At 51.3% G+C, this 26,474-nt stretch overlaps 1 protein-coding gene across 4 annotated transcripts; it reads right to left on the reverse strand.

Moving 5' to 3' along the window:
* Positions 1-80: 80 nt before the first annotated feature.
* Positions 81-19,624, reverse strand: SMG9 (SMG9 nonsense mediated mRNA decay factor). 4 transcript variants are annotated; one of them, XM_027619075.2, is made up of 14 exons: positions 19,338-19,624; positions 16,646-16,801; positions 14,180-14,254; positions 13,826-14,090; positions 13,634-13,731; positions 11,969-12,081; positions 9,376-9,487; positions 7,402-7,497; positions 6,912-6,997; positions 4,170-4,276; positions 3,342-3,449; positions 3,044-3,172; positions 2,625-2,769; positions 81-1,559 (listed from the first exon to the last, which is right to left on the reverse strand). In XM_027619075.2, exons 2-14 carry the CDS (start codon positions 16,793-16,795, stop codon positions 1,481-1,483), a joined length of 1,563 nt encoding a protein of 520 aa, XP_027474876.1. In that variant the 5' UTR covers positions 16,796-16,801; positions 19,338-19,624; the 3' UTR covers positions 81-1,480. The 4 variants fall into 4 exon arrangements, with proteins under 4 accessions (XP_027474876.1, XP_027474875.1, XP_027474874.1 ...); XM_027619074.2 differs by lacking the exon at positions 19,338-19,624 and adding an exon at positions 19,221-19,303 and having other exon boundaries at positions 1,030-1,559; XM_027619073.1 differs by lacking the exon at positions 19,338-19,624 and adding an exon at positions 18,554-19,211 and having other exon boundaries at positions 1,030-1,559.
* Positions 19,625-26,474: the final 6,850 nt, after the last annotated feature.

A 26,474-nucleotide genomic window follows, 5' to 3' on the forward strand; every position in this document is an offset into this window, starting at 1 on the left:
AAAGGGGTATGGGGCAGCGGGCAGACTCGGCTGGTGACTGGAACCAATGTGAAGGGCGGAACAGGATTTGAAGGTCAGCACTAGTTGGGGTTGGGTGAGGTGGCCAGGCCAATTTGGAGACATACTTTGGGAAACACCAAGCTAAGATGTAGCCTATTTAAACTGAGCAGATGAGAGTAGGTCCTATATTGAAGCGTACGGTGTATCTGACTGAGAGTCAGTTCTGGATTTAAAGGTAGAGACTACTTTTTTTGTTGTTGTTGTTGTTGTTTTGTTTTTTAAAGATTTTATTTATTTATTTGACAGAGAGAGACACAGCGAGAGAGGGAACACAAGCAGGGGGAGAGGGAGAGGGAGAAGCAGGCTCCCCGCCGAGCAGGGACCCCGATGTGGGGCTCGATCCCAGGACCCTGGGATCATGACCTGAGCCGAAGGCAGACGCTTAACAACTGAGCCACCCAGGCGCCCCGAGACTACTTTTAAATAAGGGTAGATGAGGTCCGTGGGGAAAGGAAGCCACCATATTTAACCAACAGTAGGCACTGTGTGCAAGTAAGGTAGGAGTATTTGCGTAAGGGTAGAAGCTGTTTCAACACATGGTAAGTGCTGTATCGAACAGGGATATGTTCTATTTTCTAACCACGTATTGAATTAGGCATTGCATTTAACTAGGCATTTCACCGAAGGCAAGCACTGTCCCCAACTGAGAGCAGAGGACAGGAGGGTAGGAACTGCATTTAGCCAGAGGAGGGCACTGTATTTTCCTATCAGTGACACGGAGAAGGGAGGCTTGATGTCACCCCAGGAAACAGAATACCCCTTTCTAGGGGCTTCCTCCTTAGCAGAGACTGGTCTCCAACTGCTCCTGCCAACTCTATGACCCCTAGTGGATGTGTGCCCATGGGAAGTTCACTCAGGCTCCAGTGGTGGCTACAGGTAATCTGCCCCCAAAGGCTGGGACCCCAATTTGCCCTGGTCCCCAGGACAGCATGCTGGGGGGAGGGGAAGAAGAGAAGCACCAGAACGGGCTTGCATGACTGTTTTTATTCGAACCACCAGATCTGCCCCAACGAAGAGCTCCCCAGACCCTGCTGCACCTTGTAGGAAAGGGCTTACAGTCAGGGAGGAGGGACCTGTTGCTCCTGTCCCTGCAGAGGGAGGTCAAGATGGAGGCTGGGATTCTTGGGGGCCATTCAGACCACTCCCACTGCCTGCGGGGGACTGAGGATGCACCACCCCGTCCCAGGCTGGAGGTGGGATCTCAAAGCTGCCCCCTGAACAATACTCCACTGAGGGCGGGCGGGGGGGGGGGGGCCTGGCCCTGGACACCTCATGTCTCTGGGCGAGAATTGTCGCGGTCCCTCGTCCATCAGGCCTGCTGCCACTCTCCAGCCCACCAGGGGGGTAGGACACGTGTGCTCCCTCACCATCCATGGGGACCCAGAAGGGGGTTCTCTGCATGACGTTCCTTCCCTCGGCCTCAGGCCAGCAGGCGGCTGTACTCTGCCAGGGCAGAGGACTTCTTCACGCCGTCCCAGATCCGGGCGGCGTAGTGGAACCTGCGGGAGGAGGTCAGCAGTCAGTTGCCCTGGCTGCGGCCGGCCAGCCTTGCACTGACCCCGGCCAGGTGGGAAAACAGGTCCTGCGTACACCCCATATGCCCCAAGACGAGAGCCTCCTTGGTCGGGATGCAGGGAAGACGGTAATGCTGACAGGGCTGGCCCGGGTTCTCAGACCTCACCCAGGGTGAGCCGAGCTGAAGGTGCCTGGTCGGGGACCTAGGCCTCAGGCCCCAACTCCCGAGTCCAAACTTCTCCCCACTCCACTTGGTGTTGGCCTTTGTGGGTTGGGGTTCTACCTCTAGCTCCCTCCAGAGTCTTCTAATGATGAGTCTAACAGCTGCGTGACGCTCGCCCCCCTGGGCTCTGCCATAGACAGTGAGAGGAACAGAGCTCCCGGCCTGGCCACAGCCGATCACAGACCCTGGGGAGCCGCGCTAGAGCTGCACCAAGCCAGGCCATCTCCCTCTCAAACGTGTGTCTCCCGGAAAGGAGATGGTGCCCACCTGGATCTGGCAGACCTGCTGTGGGCTCCGGACACAGAGTCATGTAAAGTCGGGGCGGGGAGGCTCAGGGCTCTGTGAGAGCAGGGGAGAGAAAGCTAGTCGGCAGAGAAGGAGGGAAGGTGGAGGGGGACAGTGTGACTGGGCCATCCAGTCAGAGCTGGAGAATGCAGCTGCTGTGGGGACATTCCGGTGTCCCCTCCTGTGAGGCCACACTTTCTGCCCTCAGGGCCTCAGAATAGGCTGACTCAGGCTGACTGGGCTCCCTGTTCCTACTCCTCACTATCAAATGACACCTGGCCACAGGTGTGTGACGGTGCTATGTGACATTTCCTTTCTCTGAGCCTAGATTTCCCCACTAGTAAAATTGGTGACAAGACTTCAAACCCCACTGGCTACTAGCGAGGACTCAAGAGCACATGAAGCAGCATGCTGCCCGGCAGGTAAGCAATCATCGATGTTTCAGAAAAGGAAGCTGAGATGCGGAGAGAGCACTGAGACCTTCCTCTTGCCTGCACCAGGGTGGGGCCCTCACGCCGACCCCTCTGCCAAGAGCTCTTACCAGTTCTTCTCAGTGAGGATTGTGTGTGACAGCTGCGGCCGGGCCATGGACATCACTTGGCTCCGGAGCTTGCTCACCAAGGACTGGAAACTGGGGTGGCCCCGGTACCCAGGGAGCAGGGAGAAGAGGGGGCTGGAACCGGGTCCTGGAACATTGAGGTGGGGAGGATAAGGGGGCCAGCCTGCCAAGAGAGGGCCTCTCCTTTCTCCCGGTCACCCGGCATCCTGGGCTGGAATGCCAGGAGTACCTCCCCGTTCAGACCCAGCCCAGCTCTTCCTGTACTTCCATGACCTGGACACACACTCCTAAGAAAGGGTCCAAGCACCTTCGGGACAAGCCAGAGTCTCCCCTCAGACCAGTGTGGGTCCCTACCACCCCAGACCAGGACATCCTGTGTCTCCCTCCAGGACGAACCATACCTGCTCTTGGTGGGTTTTCGCTCTCTGCTTCGCTGTCCATGAAGGGCACCAGGAACAAGTTGACCTCAGAGTCCAGGAAGTCAGCTGGGAGCCCAGGGAAGACATTGCACTGTAACATGGACAGAGTACCTGGAGGAGAGAACCCATCAGCCTGCAGGTACTATGCTGAGGGGCAGGGGAGGTACATGGATGAGCGTCAAGCTAGGGTCAGGAGGCCAGTCCGGACGTCTGGGCCACGGGATCGGATCAGGAATCAAGAGGCCGTTGGCCCACTTGGGGGTGGTTCAGGGACCCTCACCCTTGTAACGCAAGTGGGAGTGAGCCATGAGCTGGTCAATCATCAGGTGCATCTGTCGCAGCTTTCGAGGACAGAAGTCTTCCCGGCGAGCTTTGTTCTGCAGGAAGACTGAGGGGTGGGAAGAGAGATGCAGTCCTGTGAGGCCGCTGGGGCTTGGCTGTGTGGACTTCCCCTCTCATGCCAAAGATGTGCTGGGTTCAGAGCACTCGTGAATGTTTACATGACATGTTACTTTGCTTTAGCACCAGGCCCTGCGCTGGGTGATGCTGGGGACCCAGCATCTGTGAGTCAGATGTGGTTTCCGCCCCCAAGGAGCCCCCGGTCTGATGGAAATGACAGAAAAGGAAGATAGGCTGAGGAGTAAGCCGGGAAGGCACCAGGGGCTTGGTGAGACAGAGGAAGTAGGGAAATCCCGGCCGAGGATGACATAAACAGGCTGGACCTTTGTAGAAGAGCAGTGTGTGGGCAGAGCACAGCAGAGCAAGGACAGCGCAGGCACAGGCTTGGCCCATGTGCGGCTGAGGGAGGGTGAGCAGCGTGCCTGGGGCCGCTCGGGTTACTGCAACACTCACTCCCTGAGTCTGTGCTGGAGATGCCAGGGTCACAGAAATGGGCAGATGTGCGTCCTGTCCGCAAAAGGCTCTCATTCGGATCAGGAGCCGGACCCAGACTCGGGGTTTGTGCCCTTGGTGGTCACGTGGGACCCTCAGAGGAAGGAGGGGCTTTTCTGTTCTTTCTTCCTCCCAGCTCCCCACTTCCCCAGTGCTCCTGGTTTTTGCCCCCCATTCCTCCTCTGCCCACCCCTCCAGCCCCCAGAAAGTCTCTCACCCAGGTGGGGGTAGTACTCAGTGCCTTCATCGGAGCCTGAGGAGCTGCTGGACTCATGGCTGGGGGACGGGGTGGAGGGCTTCACCATCTCTGCTGTCTGGAGGAACCTGGGGTTTGGGGTGAGAGGTTGGTGCTCTGGCACTGGCACCCCCTATCCCACAGCCTAGGGACAGAGCTCCCTTTGTGGATCTGATAAAAACTACAACCACACTCAGATAAATGCTGCATCCACACCCTATTTCTCACACAATTTTAGGGAATTCAGAGACAACTCTCTCAGACACCAATCCATGGACCCCTGCCAGATGTGTGCATTTTTAAATGAGCTTATGCTATTAAAAAACATACTATCAAAACAAAACCCCACAAAACATACTTCCATTTTTTAAAGCGTTTGTAAGATCACAGCAAAACTGAGTAAAGTACAGGGATTTCCATAGACACCCAGGCCCCACACACGCATAGCCTCCCCCACTATCAATATTCCAACGGACCTACGACACATTATTATCACCCAAAGTCCATGGTTTACGTTAGGGTGCCCTCTTGGTGTTGTGTATTCTGAGTTTTGACAAAAATGTCATACATCCACCATACAGTATTATAATGAATGGTTTCACTGCCCTAAAAATCCTCTGTGCTCCACATATTCACCCCTCCTTCCCCTCCCAACCCCTGAGCTTTTCACTTGTCTCCACAGTTTTGCCTTTTCCAGAATGTCATATAGTTGGAATCCTACAGTAGCCCTTTCAAATTGGCTTTTCACTTAATAATATGCACTTAAGAATATGTACTGTCTCCATGTCTTTTCATGGTTTGATATAATATTCCATTGTCTGGATGTACCAGTTTATTAATTTACCTACTGAAAGATATCTTGATTGCTTCCTACTTTTGGCAATTATGAATAAAGCTGCTTTATTTATTTGAGAAAGAGAACACACACGTGAGCATGCAGAAGTAGGGAGAGGGGGAGAAAGAGAATTGTAAGCAGACTCCACGCACAGCACGGAGCCTGATGCAGGGCTTGATCGCACCACGCTGAGACCATGACCTGAGCCAAAATCAAGAGTCAGACGCTTAACCGACTGAGCCACCCAGGAGCCCCGTGAATAAAGCTGCTTTATAAACATCCATGTGCAGGTTTCTGTGTGGACCGAAATTTCAATTTATGCTATTTTAAAATAAATTTTCCAAACATGTAAATAAAATAAATGCTATCTGAGGTAGGGGATAATGGTACCCAATAAAAAGCTATGGATATTCTCACACAGACACACTTACATATAAGTATGTCATGCAGTTTCAAGGGGTTCACCTGCTAAGAAGCCCACCGCTAGGCTCTGCCATGTGCCATCCTGAGTCTATGCCCCAATCAGAATGTAAACTCCACAGGGCAGTCTGTTTTATTCAAACCTGTGTCCTCGGTGCCCAGAACAGTGAACGGCATCCATAACTGTTCAATATATTTGTCATGTGAATGAATTCAAATACACAATGGTGGGGGGGGGTGGTTCAGAAATAAGACATTTCGATCAAGTCCCAACAGCTGACTCTCCCAGAAAGCCATTTTTACTGTTGGCCAGACCCAGAGTTCACCCCCACCCCCGGGGTTACTAATATAAATGTTAAGCTTCCATTCATCAATTGCTTACTATGTACCAAGTACTACACTATGCTGAATGCTTTGAATTCCTTAACTCATTTAAACTGCATAAAACAATTTGCCTATGAGGAGCTAAGGAAAAAAAAGCCACTCATCTAATAAGAGCTGGGGTTCAAACCCAGGGCTGCCTCACTTTGGAGACATCTGCTTCCCTTGTCTCAGCTCTCCCCTCCCCATGAGCTCCTGTTCCTTCCTTCTGTCTGGGCCCTGCGCCCAAGGCAGCTGGCCTCCACACCACTATCCCCTAGGGCCTGAGGCCAAGAGGAACCCTTGTGCCTTAGGTTCTAAGCCAGTTTGCCTGGGTGGGGGAGCATTTCTAGAACCTCCAGCTGCTTCAGGCACGACTCCTGCCAGATCCCAACTCCTTCCCTTTTCCTGTCTGCCAGGGTACCGACGGAATGGTACCCATGCCTGGAGGCGATGGACAAGATGGACAAGCCAGATCCTGATGATGCTCTTCACTCAACAAACATGTATTAATTATCTACCTTGTGCCAGGCACTGTGTGAGGCACTGGGGCTCCTGGGGCTTACATTCTAATGGGGGGGAGACGGACCATAAAGAGATCTGCAATGTCCTGTCAGGGAGTGATAAATGCAGATGAAGGAAAACACAGGAGACTAAGAAGTGGGGAGTAAAGGGGGGTTGTATCGGGAATGCCCGGGGTGGTGCAAAGGACATGAAAGAGTCTGAGGTTCGCAGGAAGAATATTTCCAGCCGAGGGATGGAGTGCAGAGATCCTAGGCTGCATGAAGAATAGCCATGAGGTCATTAGGGCTTTAATGGAAGAAGTGAGGGAAAGCGGTGAGAGAGAAGGGCAGTGAGATGACCGGGACTGTACCTGTAGGACCTTGTAGGTCATGCTTGGGAAGGACTTTGGATTTTATTCTGAGCGATGTAAAAAGTCAGTGGAGAGTTTTAAGTATGTGTATGTATGTTGGGTGGCTGTGACCCACTCCAACTCACATTTTAAAGGGGTCCCGTGGCAGCTATGTGGAACATGTGAGACCTGCCCAAGTGGCTGAGTCTCCGGTCCCCATCTCTTGCCTGGCTCCCCCTCCCCACCTGCTCCTCACCTGTATAAACTGAGGTCTGTGAACCAGTCCTGGACAACGATCACCACATGGCAGACCGTGAAGAGGAAAGCAGCAATCTGGAGTGACTGAGAGTGGGCAGGAAGGGACGACAGAGTTGAAGGTCCCCTCTGCCCAGAGTGGGGCCCGTTCCCAGGATTTAGCCGAGGGGCAGCAGGGCAAGGGCTTCAGACTATGCTGGCACTTCCTTTATGGCCATCCCTATGTAAGGCAAGGTAGGAATGATCACCCCCATCTTACACAGGCAGATAACGAGGCCTGAAGGGGGAAGGGGCAGGAAATGACTTCTCGGAGGAGCACAGTCAGGAGTAGAGCCAGACAGGACTCTCAATGCTATTCTATCCTACAGCTCATGGGGCACCCAGGGCTTTTTATGAAGCAGAAACTAGGTAAAACCCATATCCAGCTCCCCATCACAAATCTTGAGGGGAAGGGTGAGACCTCTTCCCTAGGACTGGCTTGGCCTCCTCACCTGCATCTCAACATAGGTGTGGGGCAGGTTGTACTCTGGAGGCAGCTTGCGGTCATTGTTGATAAGGTGGTCCAAGATGGAGGGGCTCAGGATGGGCTGCAGCAAGGAAGAGAAGGTGTCAGGAAAGGGGCTGGTGGTCGGGACCCTAAGGGTTGCAGCCACCCAAGTTCCACATGTTGAAGGCAAATACCTCGCCTCTCTCAGAACAAAGTGAGGTGAGAGACATGGGCAGTTTCTAATGAGTAAGTGCTAGTTCGCAAGAGGAGGTGAAAGAAGAATGTTTCCAAGCAAATGCACTCCCCCCAGCTCTTTTCCAAATCATCACTGCTCTCAACGCCTCATGCTCAAGAGAACCCTCCTAGTGCTAATAAATGTAACATTGACTTGAACGAGTCATGTCCCTTCAAGAGCCTTTTCTTCCCTTAGTTGTTTCAAATGCTTTCAAAACTTCGGTAAGATAATTACTTTGGTCAAAAAAACACAAGGATTAGTGTGAAAATTGGTGAGGATTTAAAAACTGCATCAGTGGGTGCAAAAAAAATCAGTGGTGAGTTCATCACCTTTTCTCAAAGGAATATTCCATTCAAAAACCACTAAGAGTTAAGTCAGCTTGACAGTCTTCTTGACTTCTTCCTGCCATGAGTGGAGTTCTTTAAGTAAGGGGCTTTCCCAACTGCTGGCTTTCTAGAACTCCCAACGCTGCATGCTCTGTTCTGTCCTGACTCCCGTTCTGCTCCACGTGGGTCTTGGACCCAGCACACAGCACTTCGGTTGGTCTCTAGGTCCCGGTGGCCCCTGCAGAGGGCCTGCCTCACAGACCTCATGCCACATTTGCAGATTCTCCACTCTCTGTGTCATCAATGCCTGTGAAGACTAGAACTTTGTTCCATCAACATTCAGTGGGCACCAACTACGGGCCAGGCCCTGACCAGCAGAGCTGCTCCCCGAAGAGCTCCAGGCAGGGGCGGAGTGGGGGCGGAGTGGGGGCAGGACACATGAAGCAGGCTGAGAAAGCAGTGCTGCCACGGAAGGTGCACACGGCACTGGCGGGCGCTCAGAGGAGGGGAAGCCTTCTGGGGGGAGAAGGCATCATCCAGGCAAAAAGGCAAGGGGAGAGAGGGCGTTCCCATGATCATGATACTGCCAGCGAAGAGTAGGAAGTACGTGCTTCGTGTCCGGCACTGTCACTAGGACTTCACTTGTATTCACTCACTGAAGCCTCACAAAACCCTACAAGGTAGGCAATGACATTCCTCCCACTTCAGAAAACTGAGGAAGAGGCTGTTTCAGACAAAGGAACGGGATGAGGAGAGCCCAGAAGGGAGGGAGATCATGGCAAGGCCCTGTGGTGAGTGTGGTGCAGCCAGACACTACACCAGAGCGGGGAGGCTGGAATATGAAGGAGGCAAGCCCCACAGGCCTTGAACACCATGCTACGGAATAGGGACTCTGCCTGAGGGCAGGGGAGATGAGGAAAACTGCCAAACCCATGACAGGTCAGTTCTAATGACAGTGGTGGGCCTGAACACTAACCATATGCCAGGTCCTATGCCAAGTACTCTGCCTGGACTGTTCTACTGAATCCTTGCAAGGATCCTGTGAGGCTGAGAACAAATTACCGTCCCCATTTATAGACAAAGAAACTGAGGTCGGTGGGGCTGGGGGGGGGCGGTGGGGGAGGTAAACACCTGCTTCAAGTCACCCAGCTGGTAAGAATTGAAGGCAGAACCTGGACATACACAGACCGACTCCAGGGCCCACATACTTAACCACTCTGCTAGAAGATTCTTTAGGCTACTGTGTACAGGATGGATGGGAGGGGAGGGAGGCAAAATATGCTAAGAGACTAAAGACCAAGAAAAGACACAACTTGGCTGAAACCACGTGGAATGCAAACAGGATTCTAGCTTAAAAATATTCAGGGATGGAGCTGAATGTGGCATGCAGTAGGGTGGGGCATGTGGAGGCTGGCACCTGCGTGTCCAGGAAAACAATCCGCTCTTGGGTAATAAAGAAGTCAATGCCACTGGTCTGGTTGCCCCCTCGTTCCTTCATTTCGGCACTCTGGGCCCGGAAAACATATGCCCTGTGGAGAGGAGCAGGTGGGGTGCATTAGAGGTCTGGTTCTCAGCCTTTGACACCTCCGGAGTATTACCCTGTGAAAGGAGCATGTGAGGCATGGTTCCCTGCCTGCCCACAAAGCCTTTCCATCCGTGGCCCCTGCTGTCTGGGGGCCTACATTTTATTCCACATGACTTTACCCTTACTCCTAAGTAGATCTGTCAACTCATTTAATGAAGTCAGTAGCCTGAGGTATTTAAGAGTAGGGACTTTGCTAGACTGCTGGGATTCAAATCCCAGCTCCGTGTCTTCCTGGCTAGGTGGCTTTGGGCAAGTCCTTAATCTCTTTCTTCTGTTTCCTCATCTATAAATAGGGATAACAATGGTCTCAAAACCCTTAGGGTTACTATGAGGCTAATACATGTAAGGCCCTTAGGACCGTGCCTGATATGCAGTGATGCATAACTGTTAGCTATTAATTACCCAGTACACTTGCCACAGGTCAGGCACTGAAGATACAGCACTGAGTACTCCCCACCCCCAGAGCGAGAGGCTGTTTGGTTGTAGAACTTGGTTCCCAGTTCTTCCCCTGTGAGGAGAGTTTCCCTCGATTCTACCTGTGCTGGATGGGGAGAAGAGAGCGAAGAAGGCAGAGCTGAGCCTTGCCCTAAACCACCTGAACTAACTTGGTCACATTCTGTGGCTGGGACAAAGAGATTTCCTCTGGAGCCACCCAGGTGCCCCTCCCTTAACCTCTCTGACCTGATAGCCTATGATTTCCCGTCTTGCTCACTCTGCTCCAGCTCCACGGCCTCCACACTGTGCTGCACACACCAACCAAGCGCTTGCCTCAGAGGCCAGCTTTTACCATTCCCTGATTAGAACACTCTCCCTCCTCCATGTCTGCTTTTTCTCAACGTCCCCCTTAGCGAGGCCTTCCCTGACCACTGGATTTAGAACTGTAATCTAGCGCCCATACTGCTTCCCTATAATCCCTTCCTGGGTGGTTATCGTCTTCGAACATGTCAGATTTTGTTCACTATCGACAAAGATTTTTGCTAATATTCTTTGCTGTTGTATGCCCGGCATCCAGAACAGTGCCTGGCACATCATAAGCACTCAATAAATACTAGTTGAATTGAACGAAAGCAGGGAGACCAGTAAGGAGGTTCTTGGCATCCTCCAGGGGAGATGTCAGAGGCTTGGACCAGGAGATAGAAATGAAAAAGGGGAGAAGCAGATGTATTCTTACCATAATCAAGAGATCCGATGGCAAGAGTTGGCATCAAAATCCACCACGCCACAGGCTGACATGGCTCAGAAAGACTAGTGAGGCCAACAGAATTCTCTCTAGCTCAGGAATCTGAACTCAGAGCTGGGGGGAAATTTCGCTAGTTGGGGGAAATTGAGATGGAAAGAATGCCATCTGAGAGAGCTGGAGCTGCTCCCAAGTGGAGCCAAGGTGAGCTTAAGTTACAAGTGAGTAAGTTACAAGTTATGAGAGGAGATGGCGCGGACATGGGAGGAAGGGCAACCCCACAACTCTGGTTCTAGAGGATGTACAGTCTCACAACAGTGGTACTTAACCTGTTCTGGGTCTCCATCAGACCCCTCTAAGATCTAGTGGAAACTACAGACGCTTTCCCTAGAAGAAAAGCCTGACTGCAGACATGTGCAAAATTCTGCATTTACTGTTGGGAGGTTCATGGACCCCGATGCCCACTCATAGAGTGCAAGGTAGTATCACCTGTTTTATTACAAAAACCAAACCCCTATATTTTTTTAGACAACCCTAAGTGGCTACTACCCTTTCTCCTTGCCCAGTCCGAGTCTTCCTTAATCGGACTGTGCACGTCCCCTTCTCCCTAGTCCCTGCCTTTTCCCCTTTCCTCCCCTGCCCTCAGTTTTGGTCCCTAGTTCTTAAGCTTCCTCTTCCCCAAATCTTCTCCTGTGACTTCATCCTTTACCTTACAATCATCTCCGTCCCTCCTCAAAAATGCAGGACTGAGGTTGGTCTAGAACCCACACCCTACATCTGGGTCTCTTTCCCCGTTCTATTTACCAGGACTTATCAACCAATATCCTGCGAGCATTTGCTCTGCGTCACGTTCTTGTTAACGTTTGCCTTCCTGATCTTATCCTTCAAAAGCCACTTTACAGACGACGAAGTGAGATATTGGGAAGTGAAGTAACCTGCGCAAGGTCAAATAACTGGTGAGTGGCAGGGCTGAGACTGAGGTCAGCCTAAATCCAAAGCTGGGCTCTGTACCATTATTCCTGGGGGCAAGGCAGGAAGGGAGGGAGGGAGGAACAGGACTGGTTGCCTTGGAGCTACACAAAGATTTAGCCCAGCCCCTAACCACCCTCATCTGACAAAGGCATTGAGGCCATGGGAGGTGATACATTATCCCAAAGTCCTCTGGTAACACCACTTGCCATGCCCAGGCCCACCCTTCCCCGTCCCAGGTCGGTGCCCACCTCCCTCCTGGCCTTCCACACCCCTTACCTCTGGTCCTCCTCAGGAGTGTTGGCCGACAACAATGACATGACCATGGACTTGCCTGTCCCCTGGAGGCCCAGGACGCCAACCACCAACACGTCAGTCTGATCCAACAGGTACTGCGGGAAGATGAAGGAATGTGACCCTCATAAATGTGTCAGCTGCTGGAGTGGAAGTGAGACGCGGGGGTGGGCGTGGGGGCAGGGCAGAGACTTTCACGGCTGGCCTGCCTGCCTCTTCAGATATGAAGACAAACTTCGATGGCTTCAATCCCCTGAGTTGGGCAAAGGGCCTGTGTATGTATGTGATGGCACAAAGAATAACTGTTGTGAGAGCTCCCAAGTAGAGAAGAGCCTGGCATGGCCAACAAGCTAATAGTGTGGCCGGAACACAGTGGGGAAAAAGGGGAACCTGACTTTGCTGAAGGGAGGAAGGCACAGGAATGAAGGACCGGTGGAGGAACAGGTGGAGGAAGAGAGGACTAGTAACCGAGGGCTACCGGAGCAGACTCCTGGAGTGCGTTCAGCTTCTGGCAGGTTGGGAAAGCATGAAAACGGGAAGAGAGTGCAGGAAGGGGAGGTCAGTCCCTCTGGGCTCCTGTCTGTGGGATTTAAGGCTCCTGGAAAATCCTGAGACCTTCACCTCTGGCCCATCAGTTCTGATGCCTTCCACCACCAGGGGGTGTGAGAGACACTCCTCAAGAAAAACAGAAAAGTCCTCAACTGGCTCCTTAGAACCACCTGGAGCTTAAAAAAAAAGCAGTAGCAGCTAATCTCGGGCCTAACCCTGGACACATTAAAGCAGAGTACCTAGGCCTCGCCCTGTTCAATAAGCTAGCTGCTGTCCACATGTGGCCATTTAAACTCAATTAAGATTAAACAAAGCTAAAAATTTAGCTCCTTAGTTATACTAGCCACATGTGGGGATATGGGGACAGAGAGTGGCTACCACACTAGAAGATGCAAGTACACTCTCAACACTGCAGAGCGTCCTACTTGAAGAGTAGGCCTGGACACTGGCTTTTGTTTTGTTTTGTTTTAAAGCTCCCAGCTGGTATCAGTAAGACAGCGAACACAGAAAGGCAGCAGGCCAGGTAAAAGATGGGCCTGGCATGTTGTTTTAGAAAGTCCAAGCTGTTGGAGAAGGAAAAGGGACACAGCTGGGAGAACCTGGGCAGGGATGGGATGTGACGGGTCTAGGAGCGGAAAGCAGCAGCAGAGGAGAAATGAAGCCCGGGAGACTGGAGGTAGGGCAGTCCAGGAATGTGAGGTCTGAACCAGAGCAGGGGCCACCGTGATGGACGGGGAACCACTGGGGAGTGAGATTCAAACCAGTTAACAGTGGTACAGCTTGGGTTTCACCCAATTAGGAAAGGAACTGGAGCAGAGTCCAGGAGTGCCCTGCTGTGGCATGGCATCTGGGTGGCAGTGGGAGTCCCTCCTTGCCAACCAACGGCAAACTATTTCAGTACTTTAACAACCAGCACAACTGATCTAGTGGAAGCCACTGCCATTCAGCCCTGGCTAGGTGAGGACTTTGATTCCTTCTCTCTCCTCGTTGCAACTGCCTGAAAGCTGTCTGGTCTGGTACTGCCTGCAGAGAGAGTGGCGGTGGGGAGGCAGGGTGGACGTGGCAAGATGTGGGACCTGGGCGAGCTCAAGCGTGCAGTACCTCAATGGCGCTGTCACACCAATTCATCTGGTCGTCTACCAATTTGATGCTGTGCTTCATGCGTTCTGGGGGCAGTAGTTTGGCCTGGCCCACGACCGCTGGAGACAGGGGGAAAGCAGGAGACAGGATGTGATGAGGGTCCGTGTGAGGGCGTTCCAGCCCCCAACCAGATCCTGCCCGGCCCCAACTCACGGTCCATGGCTGCTGGTGCGGCAGTGCCCATGCCTCGGTTCTGGATCTGGTACACAGGCTGTGTGGGCCTCTGCCCCTCCTTTTCTCCCTTGGGTGGTGCGGGGGCTGCAGGGGGTGCAGGGGCAGTGCCCTCAGGGGTGGAAGCATTTGTTGCAGACGCAGGCCCTTTCCCCTCTTCCCGTGGTTTCATGAGGACGATAGGCTTCTCCAGAGGGGCTGGGGCTGGTGGGGCAGCAGGGGCTGTTGGAGGTGGTGGCTGCTTTGACTGTGGGAGAGAGAACGTTCCAGTCAGTGGGAGAGATCCTTGCCCTAACTGCTCCCAGCCTCCCCGTCAGAAGATTCTTCCCTGCTCACCCGCTCTGCCGGAGGTTTTGAGAGGATGATGGGGGTTTTCTGCATGACCGACGAGCTTGTCTCTTCGCTGCCATCCTGTGGTGAGGGAGGGCAGTTACTCAGGAACGGCTCCCCTGGCTCTCCTGGACACTCCCAAAGGCCTTCCGTGTGCCAGGTACAATTCTAAATGCCGTCATATATTAGCTTTTCAATTCCACCAACAACCCCGGGAGGTAGATATGATTATCCCCATTTTACAAATGAAGACACTGAGTTCCAGAGAGGTCAAATGCCTTGCCCAAGGTCACAGAGCCAACAAGCAATGGAGCCAGGATTTGAACCCTGGCAGCCTGGCTCCAGAACCGCATTCAGCTGCCTCTGCCAGACAACAAAGCCCAGGTAGGAGCTAGGGCTCTGGAGCTAGATCTGGGTTCAAACTTGGCCCTGCCTTTTGTCGGCTGTGTGAACTTGGATGAGGAACCACCCTTACTTCGGCCTGTTTCCTCATCTGGCCAACAGGGATTGGCCAACAGGCATTTCTTCACGGGACGTGCACAAGGCCGAAAGGAGATGAACTTGTAAGCGGTCCACGCGGCAGGTGCTCACTACCCGACAGCCGCCACCCTCGCTCCTCAGCTCCACTCCTGTGCCTGCCGAGCCAGTGGCCTGATTCCCACACCTTGCCCTCCTCGTGCTTCTTTTGACTCACCCCCGACCTGCTTGATAAGAAAAGGGAGAGATCTGAGTTTGCGTCTTGTTCTTTTCTGGTTCCTGAGGAAACGCAGGAACCTTCACCGGGTCTGTTTCTTCACCATATGTTGGGGATACTGGCCGATGGTGAAGAACAAACAAAAGCGCATAGAAGTGCTCTGGAAAGAACAGCTGACAGAACTACAAGAGAGGCTGTGGGCCTTCAGAAGGCCAGGGAGGAGGGGAGGGTATGTAGGACCGAGGCTGTGAGGGCAGCAAGACGATGGTGGACAGATGGATTCAGGGGGCACAGTGTGCAGCACTCGGGTCTGACCGGCATGGGAGGGGGGGTCCAGGATGAGGCCCAGTGGGCTGTCATGGATACTGGGAGGAAGTTGCTGAGGTCAGCAGGGGACACGGGGGATGTGAGGAGTCCACTGCCCAGTCAAGGGCAAAGTCAGGGACAAAGACAAGAGACTTTGGAGTTGCTTACCCAGGGACTGAGGCTGAGAGCATAGGAAGATGGTAATGTCCTCCAGGATATGTGTGGGAGGGAGAGAGACCCTTTGTTCTCACCTGTCCTGCAACCCAAGGGAAGGAACAAGCAAGAGCCGAGCTCACTGTGAATAAATTATTCTTCATGTTTGCAGTTTTATGGTTCAGAAACCAGTCCCAATTGGTACCTTCTTCCACCCTCCCCCCAAACCTCTCTCAGAGGCGGAGAAAGAACCTGAGTGGGGGGCAGATTCTGGCAGTGAGTCACCTAAGCACACGAGGAGAGCAAGGGAGGACCTGCGCCCACGCCGAGGCTCCTGAATCCCAGCCCAGGACACTGCAGCAGACAGAATAGGCTGTGCTTGGGCTCGGCTGGATATGGGCTTGAGTTCTGGCCAAAGCTTACTGACTCTGTGACTCTGGGTAAGTCCCTTCTCCTCTGAGACTCATTTTCTTCATTAGTGAAAATCAAATCTATCCTAGGCTGTCCTTCATGGGGTAGCTCTCAGGGTTCAGGAAGACCCCAAAGGATGTTAAAGCACTCTGCGTGGTGCCCAGCATGCTGCATGCCACTCAACAGATAGTAACAGCTGCTGTCGTTATGGGGCGCCTGGGTGGCTCAGCGGGTTAAGCATCCGACTCTAGATTTCGCTTCAGGTCATGATCGCAGGGTCACGGGATCAAGTCCCTGCATCAGACTCCATGCTCAGTGCAGAGTCTGCCTGTCTCTCTCCCTCTCCCTGCTTGCATGCATGCTCTCTCAAATAAAATCTAAAAAAAAAAACAAAACAAAAAACAGCTACTGCTCTTATTATACGACTCTTTAAAATGTGAGCTTATGGCACCTCTCAGCTCAAACTCTCCAATGCCAATTTCATTCGGTGAAATCCAAACTCCTTTCCCAGGCCTCTCAGGTCCAACGTGATCTGCCTGAGTTACCTCTCTGAAATGTTCTTCAATCACCTTCTGTTCTTCAGCCTCTGCAGCCACACTGGCTTCTGGCTACTCCCTGAATACACCACACACAGGGCTCAGGGCCTTCACATTTGCTCTTCTGTCCCAGAATGCCCTTCACTCACATCTTGTCATGGCGTATTTCCTCACCTCTTCAGGGAGGCCCTCTCTGTCCACTTCATCTAAGACAGCCCCCTTTGTCGCTCTCTGCCCTTACTCCATGAGGCCAGTTAGTTTTGTTCACAGAGTCCCAGCATCTAGATTAGTGCCTGGCACATGGCAGGTGCTTAAAAAACATTTGTGGAACGAGTGGATACATGGATGTTGCCCTTGGGTCCACTCACTCACCCGTCTCTCTCTCTCCCATGGGGCAATGTAGTCCCTCTCCCGACCACCAGGCCCAGAAAGATTCTGGGGGCCGCCAGGGCCAGGCTCCTTCCACCGTCGCCGCCTCTCTATCCCATAGAGCCCAGGCTGACTATGGCCAGACTCAGACATGGTTGCCTACAGAGAGAAAGAGGTTGATTTCAGGGTGAAGAGACGCTCTCTGATCTGGCTCACTCTGGACTGCAAAAAGGCATTTTGTTTCGAGAGCTCTGTGGCTGTGGCAGTGGCTCCAGCTGGCTCTCAAGATCTACTCTTCCTTTACTTCTTCCAAAAAATATAAAACCCTCAGTTCTGAGCAGGGCACATGGCTGTCCAGAACACACTTCCCAGCATAATTTGCAGGTAGGTGGCCATGTGACCAAGTTCTTTCTGGCCACTGATATGAACCAGAAGTGTGTTTTGGCAGCTTTCAGGAACTTTCCTTCACAGACACTGGCACATGCCTTTTGCCCTCCTCCTGGCTGGAAGGAATGTGGTGTGCAGGCTGAAGCTCAAGCAGCCACCTTGGACTGGAAGGAAGAAGGCATGATAGAAAAAGATTAGGGAGTCCCCTATTATTAACTTTACATTGTCTACTTCTGGATGTGGTGAGAAACAAATACACTTCTCTTACTTGTAGCCAAAACTATTCCCGACTATTAACGCCTTTGCCCCAACATGAGTATAACTCATAGGGGGAGAGTCACATAAAAATGGGACATCTTTCCCAAACTGCAGCAAAGCATTTCCTTACAAATCAGTAACATGATCCTCAGTCCGACAACTACTGTTTTGATTACTGAATACTGGCATATGCAGGGCATTCAAGGGCCTATTTTCATCTGGTGTCTCATCTGGCATCAGTCTGTTTACCTTCCATTTCTGATGGTCTGCCATCCCTCACACACCAAGGTCTCACCAGTGGTTAATCTAAGATGTTATAATATGTACTGCTACCGATATGATCCACTCCCTACCATTTAATTATCTTTATAGGTCCCGCTAGGGAGTTTCCCCAGCTGTTTACACTTCGTGCTAGGGAAGTGTCTGAGTACTTAGTCTGTTTGCAGGACTATAAAGCCATTTACGATATAGCTCACAGGTCAAGTTGGTAAACTGTAGCCTATGGACCAAATCAGGGCTGCCTTCTGTTTTTGCGAATAAAGTCTTATTGGAACACAGCCAACTCCATCAATTTATCAATTGTCTACAGCTGCCTTCTTCATACAATGGCAGAACTGAGTAGTTGAGACGGAGACAGTACGGCCTGCAGAATCTCAATTCCCCTCTGGCCCTTGACAGAAGGTTTGCTGACCCTTGCTTAGCTCTTAGTCTACAGCTGCCTGTGAAATCATACTATGAATCCCCCCCTCCCACCCAAGCAAACAGTGACTAACAGGTCCCTGTGCGAGATTCTTTCTCCAGAACTGCAGTGTTTGCAGGATGTGGGAATAATTTTGCTAGCCAGGCAGCGGCTTGTCTAGCTCCTCATTGGCTCCAAGTGACCTCTCCCGCCAGAAACTGAACTCAAACTGCCTGAGACAGGAGGGCAAGGCCTGTTTACACATGCTTATGGAAAAGGATCCACTCAGCACTTAAATGACTGTTTACAGTCTCTGAGGGAGATTCCCCTCAGAAATCGGGACTCCACCCTCCCCTGCTACTAAGTGTTGGTTTACACATTATTCTGGAGACAGCCCCACCCCCCACCCGGACCCTTAAGTATCTTTCCTCAATGGGAATTCCGCTCAAGCATCTGTTTACACACCAAGGGGACCCCTTCCCACGCAGTTAAGTGGTCCCTTTGCATGTTATTCTGGGAACTTCCACAGTATCTGCATCTACTTGACAGCTCTAAGGGGGAGCTCCCCAGAATCTGAGTCCACCTACATGCAATTTGGGGACCCCCAATATTTCCAGGCTCCTTTGAGGATTCTCCCAAAATGCTTGAAGCCAGTCTGTGTTTATTTACAGGACTCTGACGGTGACCTCGCAGACGTCAGGCATCTCACAAGGCATTCTCTGGGCAGCTTCCTCACTACCTGCACATCTCTTCATACGACCCTTGTGGGGATTCTCCCCGAACCTGTGTCTATTTGCCAACTCCTGACTCCATATCTATGCCCACCCCCACCCCCAGAACGTTAAGAGTCGATTCACACTATTTTTCTAAGGACCCCCTAACAGCTAAACACATATATTTACAAGTTTGCATATGGGGGACCCCCGAGAACTTACGAGTCTAGAAATTGCTCAGAGGGCACCCCCCCATAATTAGGCACCTGCTTGCAAGCCTATGGGGAACCCTACAACTTAAGTTTCTTTTTACGCAGTATTTAAAGGACCTCCCGGGCACATAGGGTCTGTTTGTATACCCTCTGCGAGCGTGATCCCAAAACTTGTTTCCCTTTACACGCTATCGTTGGGACCTTTACAACACTTAGGCCCTCCCAGAACCGGAGTTCCTATTTACACATTATTTATCGGTCCCCACCCAACGCCGGCCAACCCGGTATTTTAAAGGGTTGCCCTTCGCTCCCTACTCAGTTACGCATACCCGCCAGGCGTCCGAGCGACCGTTTAGCGGTCGAAAAGGGGGCGGGGCCCCGAAACGCGCCCCGCGCCCCGCCCCCTGCCGAACCACAAGCCTCGCGCGGGCTTGCAGGTCCCTTACCTAAGGCGGCTGCTGATTGGCTCTTGGGGCGCAGCGCTACGCGCGCTTTGGCCGGGGGGGAGGTTCCGCCACAAACCACGGGCCTGTAAATGGCGTCTCGGGGACAAGGAGCGTGGGGGAGACCGAGAGAGCAGGCACCGGTCACTCGGAACCGGTCTAGGCACCCCGGAAGCGGCACCCAAGGAACGCAGGGCCGAAAGAGGAAGAGGAGGAGGTAGCGCGGTACCGAGCTGAGAGCAGGACCCGCGGGGGTGCTGTCCTTGCGCATGCGCCGAGGGCTGGGCGAGCGAGAACTGAACGTCAGCGCCGGGTTGAGCGTGCGTCGATGGAGGTGGTTGGCCTCAGCACGCATGCGGATGACGGGGGAGGGGGGGAGAACGCTGCGGTTCCGCCTTAGTGCGCGTGCGCGTCTATCGGGGCTTCTGTGGGAGCGTAACCCAGAGGAAGAGAGGGTGGTTACGGAGATGGCAGGTTCGAGTCCCGCTTTGTCAGTGCCGTTGGCTGGATTCGGTAGGGTGGAGCGGCAGGGAGGCATTTTGGGCCCTGGGCCGAGGAAGTGCTGAGAACACAGGAATGAATCAGACCGGCGTGAGCGCTGGAAGACAACCCGCTCTGTGGAGGGAAACAGTTCAAATCACTTAGGGAAAGGGCCCAGATCCGGTTGGACCTTGAAGCACGGCCAGGAGCACTCCAGGCAGAGGGAAAGGTCTAGACTCTTGGATTCAGAGTTCTCCCGGGGTGGGAGGTGAGGCCGCACAGATGGGCAGCTCAGATCCTGAAGGGTCTCCCCGGGCAGGTTCTATCCTGAAAGTATGGGAGACGGAGACGGGGGGAACAGGACCACGTATTAAGTCCCTCGGCGGCCGCAGTGGAGGAGGAACCCAGGCCTACGGCCGGAAAATTGAAGACGCCTGTGGTGGAGCCCTGTGCACGCCTGAGGAATACCCGGCTGAGAGCGCGGCCCGCGGAGAGCGCATGCGCAGCGCCTTAGCGAGGGCCGGCGGTTACCTTTGGGGAGGAAAGCTCGCTCCAGAGCCCAGTGATTCATAAATATGTCGGCGAGTGGGGGAGGGGGGATTTACCATTTTTCTTTGGAAATCTTAAAACGTTTTCTAATTTCTGTTTGAACAGGGAATACAGGTACATTCTGATAGAACTCAAGCACCTAATGGGGTACACAATAAAAGTAAGTCTCCTACTCTGGTTCCCATATTCCGTCCCTAAAGCACCGGCTCCCAGTTTCCTTCTGGAACTACTCTTAAAGCATTGGCGTTAGGAGCTTGGCAGCCGACCTTAGCCAAGTTCCTTAAGCCTCTCTGCCCCCGTTTCTAAAATGAAGTTGGCAGCACCTTGTGATATTAACGGCAGTTAAGTGGATGAAAGTTCCCACAACAGTGCGTGGTGCATAGTAGCACTATGTGTTGCCATGTTTTGTGGTTTACAGTGGTAATGATAGTGATTGATTCTGAGCTGCCTTCTCCCCTGCAAGCCTCATCCCTGTTGCCATTTCCTCAGTACCTGTGCCAGGTGGATCTGTCTCCAGGCTGCCACAGGCTTGGTGAAAACACTGTAGTCACAACAGACCTAAGTTGAGAGCCCTGTTTATGGATTCTCCAAAGACTGTGGGTGTTTCCCAGAGACACACATGACAATCAGGCCATCTGTATTATGTCTGTCAGTGTTCCTCTTTAGCATCTTAATCTCAGTTAGGTCCTTATTAGTTTTTCTTAACTAAATTTCTCAATCCCAGAACACCTTCCATGCCAGTTTCACAACTCCGAGCAACCCGCAGGTGGAAATGACTTGAAAAAGAAGGGGCCTGACATTGACATTGGGCCCACTGTGTACCAGGCTGTGTGTTTTTTTAAAATTTTTTTCCTTATGTTAATCACCATATATTACATCATTAGTTTTTGATGTAGTGTTCCATGATTCATTGTTTGTGCCTAACACCCAGTGCTCCATGCAGAATGTGCCCTCTTTAATACCCATCACCAGGCTAACCCATCCCCCTACCCTCCTCCCCTCTAGAATACCAGGCTGTGTTTTATATACATCACTACAACCTTTTCCCCTCCCCATTTGACAGATGGAGAAAATGAGTCTGAGAGAGAAGGTCCTTACAGAAGTCCCCTAGCCAAGAAGCAGCAGGGCCTGGATTCAAATTCAAGCCTGCCTCACCACAGAGCAAGCCCACATTTTTTCCCCTGGCAGCAGGCAACCCGCCTAGTGGTGAGTCGGTGGTGCAAACAAGCACCCAGAGACCTGCCTTTTCTCATATTAGTGACATGGTTGTGTGGATGTACCATGCTTTTTAACCATTTCCCTATTGATAAACATTTAGGCTGTTTCTGAACTTTAGCTCTCACATTTGCTGCAGTTAGTATCGTCATACATCTTGATTGTATGTATATGGTGGTATTATCAGTGATATCTTGTTTGAAGTAGAATTGCTGGGTCCAGGGTATAAGCTTGGGAATTTTGAGAGCCATTGCCAAATGATCTGTTCATTTCTTCATTCACTTGTCTGTTCATTTTATTCATCTATTGAATGAATTATGGAAGTTTAATCAGCTGCCAAGCATGGCTGTAGGCTAGAGATCCCACAGTGAATAGGAAAGAGCACCTGCCCTCTAGCACAGATGTTCTAGTAGAGCAGATGATGTCAGGTAAAAGATAGTTGGAAGGAAAAGTCAGGGTAAGGAAATTTTGAGTGACAGAGGTCAGAGAGTGACAGGTGGTTGGAGAGGGCTCTCTGAGGAGGTGACATTTGAGCAGAGGCCTGAAAAAAGGTAAGGAAATGAGCCATATGAAGATGCTGAAAAACAGTTAGTGGAAAGACCCCTGGAAGAAGCAGGAGTGGAGCCGGCTGTTCAAAGATTGTCAGGGTGACCAGGTGACTAGAGCAGAGCGAGGGGAAGAGAAGAAGGATTGTTTAGGAATGGAGCCATGGAGGGGAGCAAGGTTACATAGGGTCTTGTAGGCCATGATAAGGGCTTTGGAAGTTACTTCTCAGGTCTAACAGGAAGCCATTGGAGGGCCGTGAGCAAGGACCAGCATGTTGGGATGTATGTTTTATAAAAACTTCTCTAGTGAACACCCCAAATTAATGACAGTGGTTGCTTGTGGGGATGAGGGTCTTAGACCTGTGGATCAGCTGTGAGGATGACTGTTTAAGACTTCTGCATTTATGAGCCATGTGACTGTTTATGCACAAAAATGTTAAAGCAATGCTGGTTGCTGTGGGGAAAATGGCCTGTAGCTGGGCAGGCGTGGACACAGGCGATGAGGAAACCCATGTCCCTGCCTGGACGGGAGATGATCGTGACTCAGGAAGAGGGTTGTGTGAGAGGAAGCATGAATCAGGGATGACTTAAAAGTTATCCTAAAGGTTTTGGGCTTGACCAACTGGATGAAGAGTGATGCTTTTTTACGAAGATGCATTAAGAGTCATCTTGATGGGAAATTGACAAGCTTTGAACTTACTCTGAGATACTCACTGGATATCAAGTAAGGAGTGACGCTTTTGGGGGAGAAACCGGGATTTGTAGATACACAAGTTTTACTGACTTTATGAAATTTTATTTTATTAAAATTTTTTTTGCATTATGAAATTTTAAAAGCAAACACAAAGGTATTGTGGTATGAAGAATTCTCACATGCCCATCACTCAGTATTGATAGTCATCTATGTTTTACTTCTCTTGTTCTATTTTCCCTTCCCACAAATAAGCACACTTTTTACTTGGAGTTTCTTTACTTTTTTATTTATTTATTTATTTATTTATTTATTTTTAAAGATTTTATTTATTTATTTGACAGAGAGAGACACAGTGAGAGAGGGAACACAAGCAGGGGGAGTAGGGGAGGGAGAAGCAGGCTTCCCGCTGAGCAGGGAGCCCGATGCGGGGCTCGATTCCAAGACCCTGGGATCATGACCTGAGCCGAAGGCAGACGCTCAACGACTGAGCCACCCAGGCGCCCCTTCTTTACTTTTTTAAAAGTACATCTCACATGTCTTGTCATTTTATTAGCAGCTATACAAGTATGCTCCATTTGGAGCTTTTAGTGTATAGATGGTACTTAAAGCCCTGGGATTGGCTGAAACCATCCAGGCTGAGTGAGTAGAAAGAGCAGAGGCTAGGCCGTGGGGCCTCCCACGTCTAGGAATCAGGGGAAGGACCAGCACCCCAGAAAGGGGCAGACAGTAGGAACATCAGCAGAGGAGGTGACCTGGAGCCAAGGGAACAAAGGGTTCCAAAGAGATGGTGATCAGCTGGGGACCAGAGGTCCGGGGAAGTTGTTAGAGGTAGGTGTGGGGTCCACCATGAAGAAAACGTGGCTTTTGGGACATCTGGGTGGCTCAGTCAGTTAGGCGTCTGCCTTCGGCTCAGGTCGTGATCCCAGGTTCCTGGCTTCCCTCGGGGGGTGGGGGGTGGAGTCTGCTTCTCCCTCTTCCTCTGCCCCCCCACTTTTGCTCTCTCATTCTGCGTCTCTGTCAAGTAAGTAAGTAAATAAATAAATATTTATTTAAAAAAAGAAAAAACATGGCTTTCTTATTATCCCTCAGTCTAACTTCATAATATCGTAATTCAGATTCTGTGAGGAAACGTTTACAAGTATTTTTCTTCAACCCTTTTTTGGTGAGATGGAGCTTAAGTGTGGTAAAGTGCATAAAGGGCACAGACCTTAAGGGTACAGGTCAGTGAATTTTTACAAATCTATGTACTGCTGGAACTACTAACCAGGTCAGGATAGAAGTCATTTGCAGCACCCCAGAAATTTGTTTGGTGCTGTTTTCCTGTCAGTTCCCCCACCCCACATTGATCTGACTCCAGTCATAGACAAGTTGTGGCTGCTCTTGAACTTCGTATAAATGAAATCTTACAGCAGGTCTCCTGTGCGTCTGGTTTCTTTTGCTCTTTATGTCTGTGAGAATCTTCCATGTTGTATGAAACGGGGAGTGGCTCTGTAAGAACTTGCTTTTAAGGATTTCTACATCCTGGTTATTTTACAATATCTAAACTCTGAATTCCAGATGTTTTGCAGTTTGGTGAACACATAGTGAACTTTATTTTTTTTTTTCAAAGATTTTATTTATTTATTTGAGAGAGAGAGAATGAGAGATAGAGAGCACGAGAGGGAAGAGGGTCAGAGGGAGAAGCAGACTCCCTGCCGAGCAGGGAGCCCGATGCGGGACTCGATCCCGGGACTCCAGGATCATGACCTGAGCCGAAGGCAGTCGCTTAACCAACTGAGCCACCCAGGTGCCCACATAGTGAACTTTAAACATAATGCAGGATCTAAGGTGCTTGAAGTGCTAGTGGGGTGTTTTTAAGGAGTGAGAAGTTTCATTATGTTCATACGCTTCGGAACCGCGTCCTGAAAGAGGTAAGGGAGGGTTGCTGACAGAGGACAGGTGGAGAGAGGAATTGGACTTGACAAGGGGCCTGTTCACCCTGGTAAAAGAAAGGAAAGCTGTGCCATCCGACATCCCCTCCAAAGTGTAAAAACCACTCTTGTGTCTTCTGTGTTGGCAGCTATTCCACACAGCAGAAAAGCTCAAGATAGGTCTACAGTCTGGTGCTGATGTAAATGGTAGGGTTTCCTTTATGAACGTGATGAACTGGGTGAATGCTGGCGATGTTTGTTCTAAGTGGATGCGGCAAGAGGGAGAGGACAGCGGTGGGCGGGTAAAACAAGGCGTGTTGGGGAAGAGGAGCCCCCTGGCAGGAGCAGCTGGGACACCATGATTTATTATAATATATTTGGTATTCGCCCCATTTCTGGCTCATAGCACCTAAAACCATTGGGATTTTCTGTGGTGAGAGTGGTAGCTGTGTCTTTTGTGATGTTAATGAGGCGGCTTTTGGAAAGTATGTAGGTAACCTAGGGCTGGGGGCTTATTGCCAGGGACCCAACCTTGTGATTAGAGGTTAGAATCTCAGGTCTAACCCTTGGCCTTCGGGGAAGGGAGAAGGGGGTTGGAGCAGTTGCCAGTGGCCAATAATTTAATTAATGATGACTACGTAATGAAGCTTCCATCAAAACCCAAAAGGACAAAAAAAAAAAAAAAAAAAAACACACCAAAAGGACAGGGTTGCGAGAGCTTCCAGGTTGGTGGGCACGTGGAGATGTGGGGAGAGCATTGCCCCTGGAGAGTCTGGTAGCTCCCACCCTTCCCCATATCTTAGCTGGGTGTCCCTTCCATCTGGCTCTTCCTGAGTTTTATCCTGGTTTATAATTACTGATATATGATAATACGAGGAATCCAGTAAGTAAAATGTTTGTGTTTCTCTGAGCTCTGTGAGCCGCTCTAACAAATTAATCCAAACCAAGGGGGAATTCGTTGGAACCTGTGATCTGTAGCTGGTTGGTCAGAAACACAGGTGTCAACCAAGACTTGCCACTGGCGTCTGAAGGTTGGCGGGGGGTGGGGGGTGTGTGTGTGCAGTCTTTTAGGATTGAGCTCTTAATCTGTGGAATCTGACTGTCTCCAGGTAGACAGTGTGGAATTGAGTTGAAGTGTAGGGCACCCAGCCAGCGTCTGAGAATTGCTTGGTGCTGGGGGGGAAAACCCACACACTGGAATTGGATGCAGAATCATTAGCAGCCAGGATGGGGTCGGAGGAGGCTGGAGGAGGGGTGGGGCCAGAGCCTGAAGAGCACCCCCAGGCAAGACCCATGGGTGTAGTAACACAATGGAATACTATTCTGCAGTGAAAAAGTGAGCGGCCTGGATGGATCTCGTGGTCCCTGTGTGGAGCCCAAGAAGCCAGTACGCGCTAGCATATAGAGCAGGGTTCAGAGTTGGGCAGAAGAGCTCAGGATGGTGGTTACTGAGGATGGAGGAGGGTAGGGAGGGACATGAGAGCTTTGAAGGGGCTGGAAACTTCTAGCTTGATCTGTGTGGTGGCTGCTGAGGTGAATAGATTCGTAAAAATTCATTAAGACTGCATTTAAAATGTGCGTGCTTTATGTAAAATGGTTCTTGATTAAAAAAAAATGAGCTGAGCTAAGGAGCTAGACTTTGACAGAAGGGCAGGTGGGAGCCCCAGAAGAGTTTTGGGCCAGGGCCAGACCCAGTCGTATTTGAATGTTGAGAGAGTCCTTGGCGTGTGGGGAGGCGGGTGCATGA

This window comes from Zalophus californianus, chromosome 17 (assembly GCF_009762305.2).
Source record: "Zalophus californianus isolate mZalCal1 chromosome 17, mZalCal1.pri.v2, whole genome shotgun sequence".
NCBI lineage: Eukaryota > Metazoa > Chordata > Mammalia > Carnivora > Otariidae > Zalophus > Zalophus californianus.

Coding starts and splice junctions, on each gene's coding strand:
- SMG9 (XM_027619075.2), bottom strand. CDS start 16,795: ATGTCTGAGTCTGGCCATAGTCAGCCTGGGCTCTATGGGATAGAGAGG. Junction 3,173..3,341: donor CTCCCACTTGCGTTACAAGG/GTGAGGGTCCCT, acceptor TCTCTCCTCCAG/GTACTCTGTCCATGTTACAG. Junction 2,770..3,043: donor CGAAAACCCACCAAGAGCAG/GTATGGTTCGTC, acceptor TCAATGTTCCAG/GACCCGGTTCCAGCCCCCTC.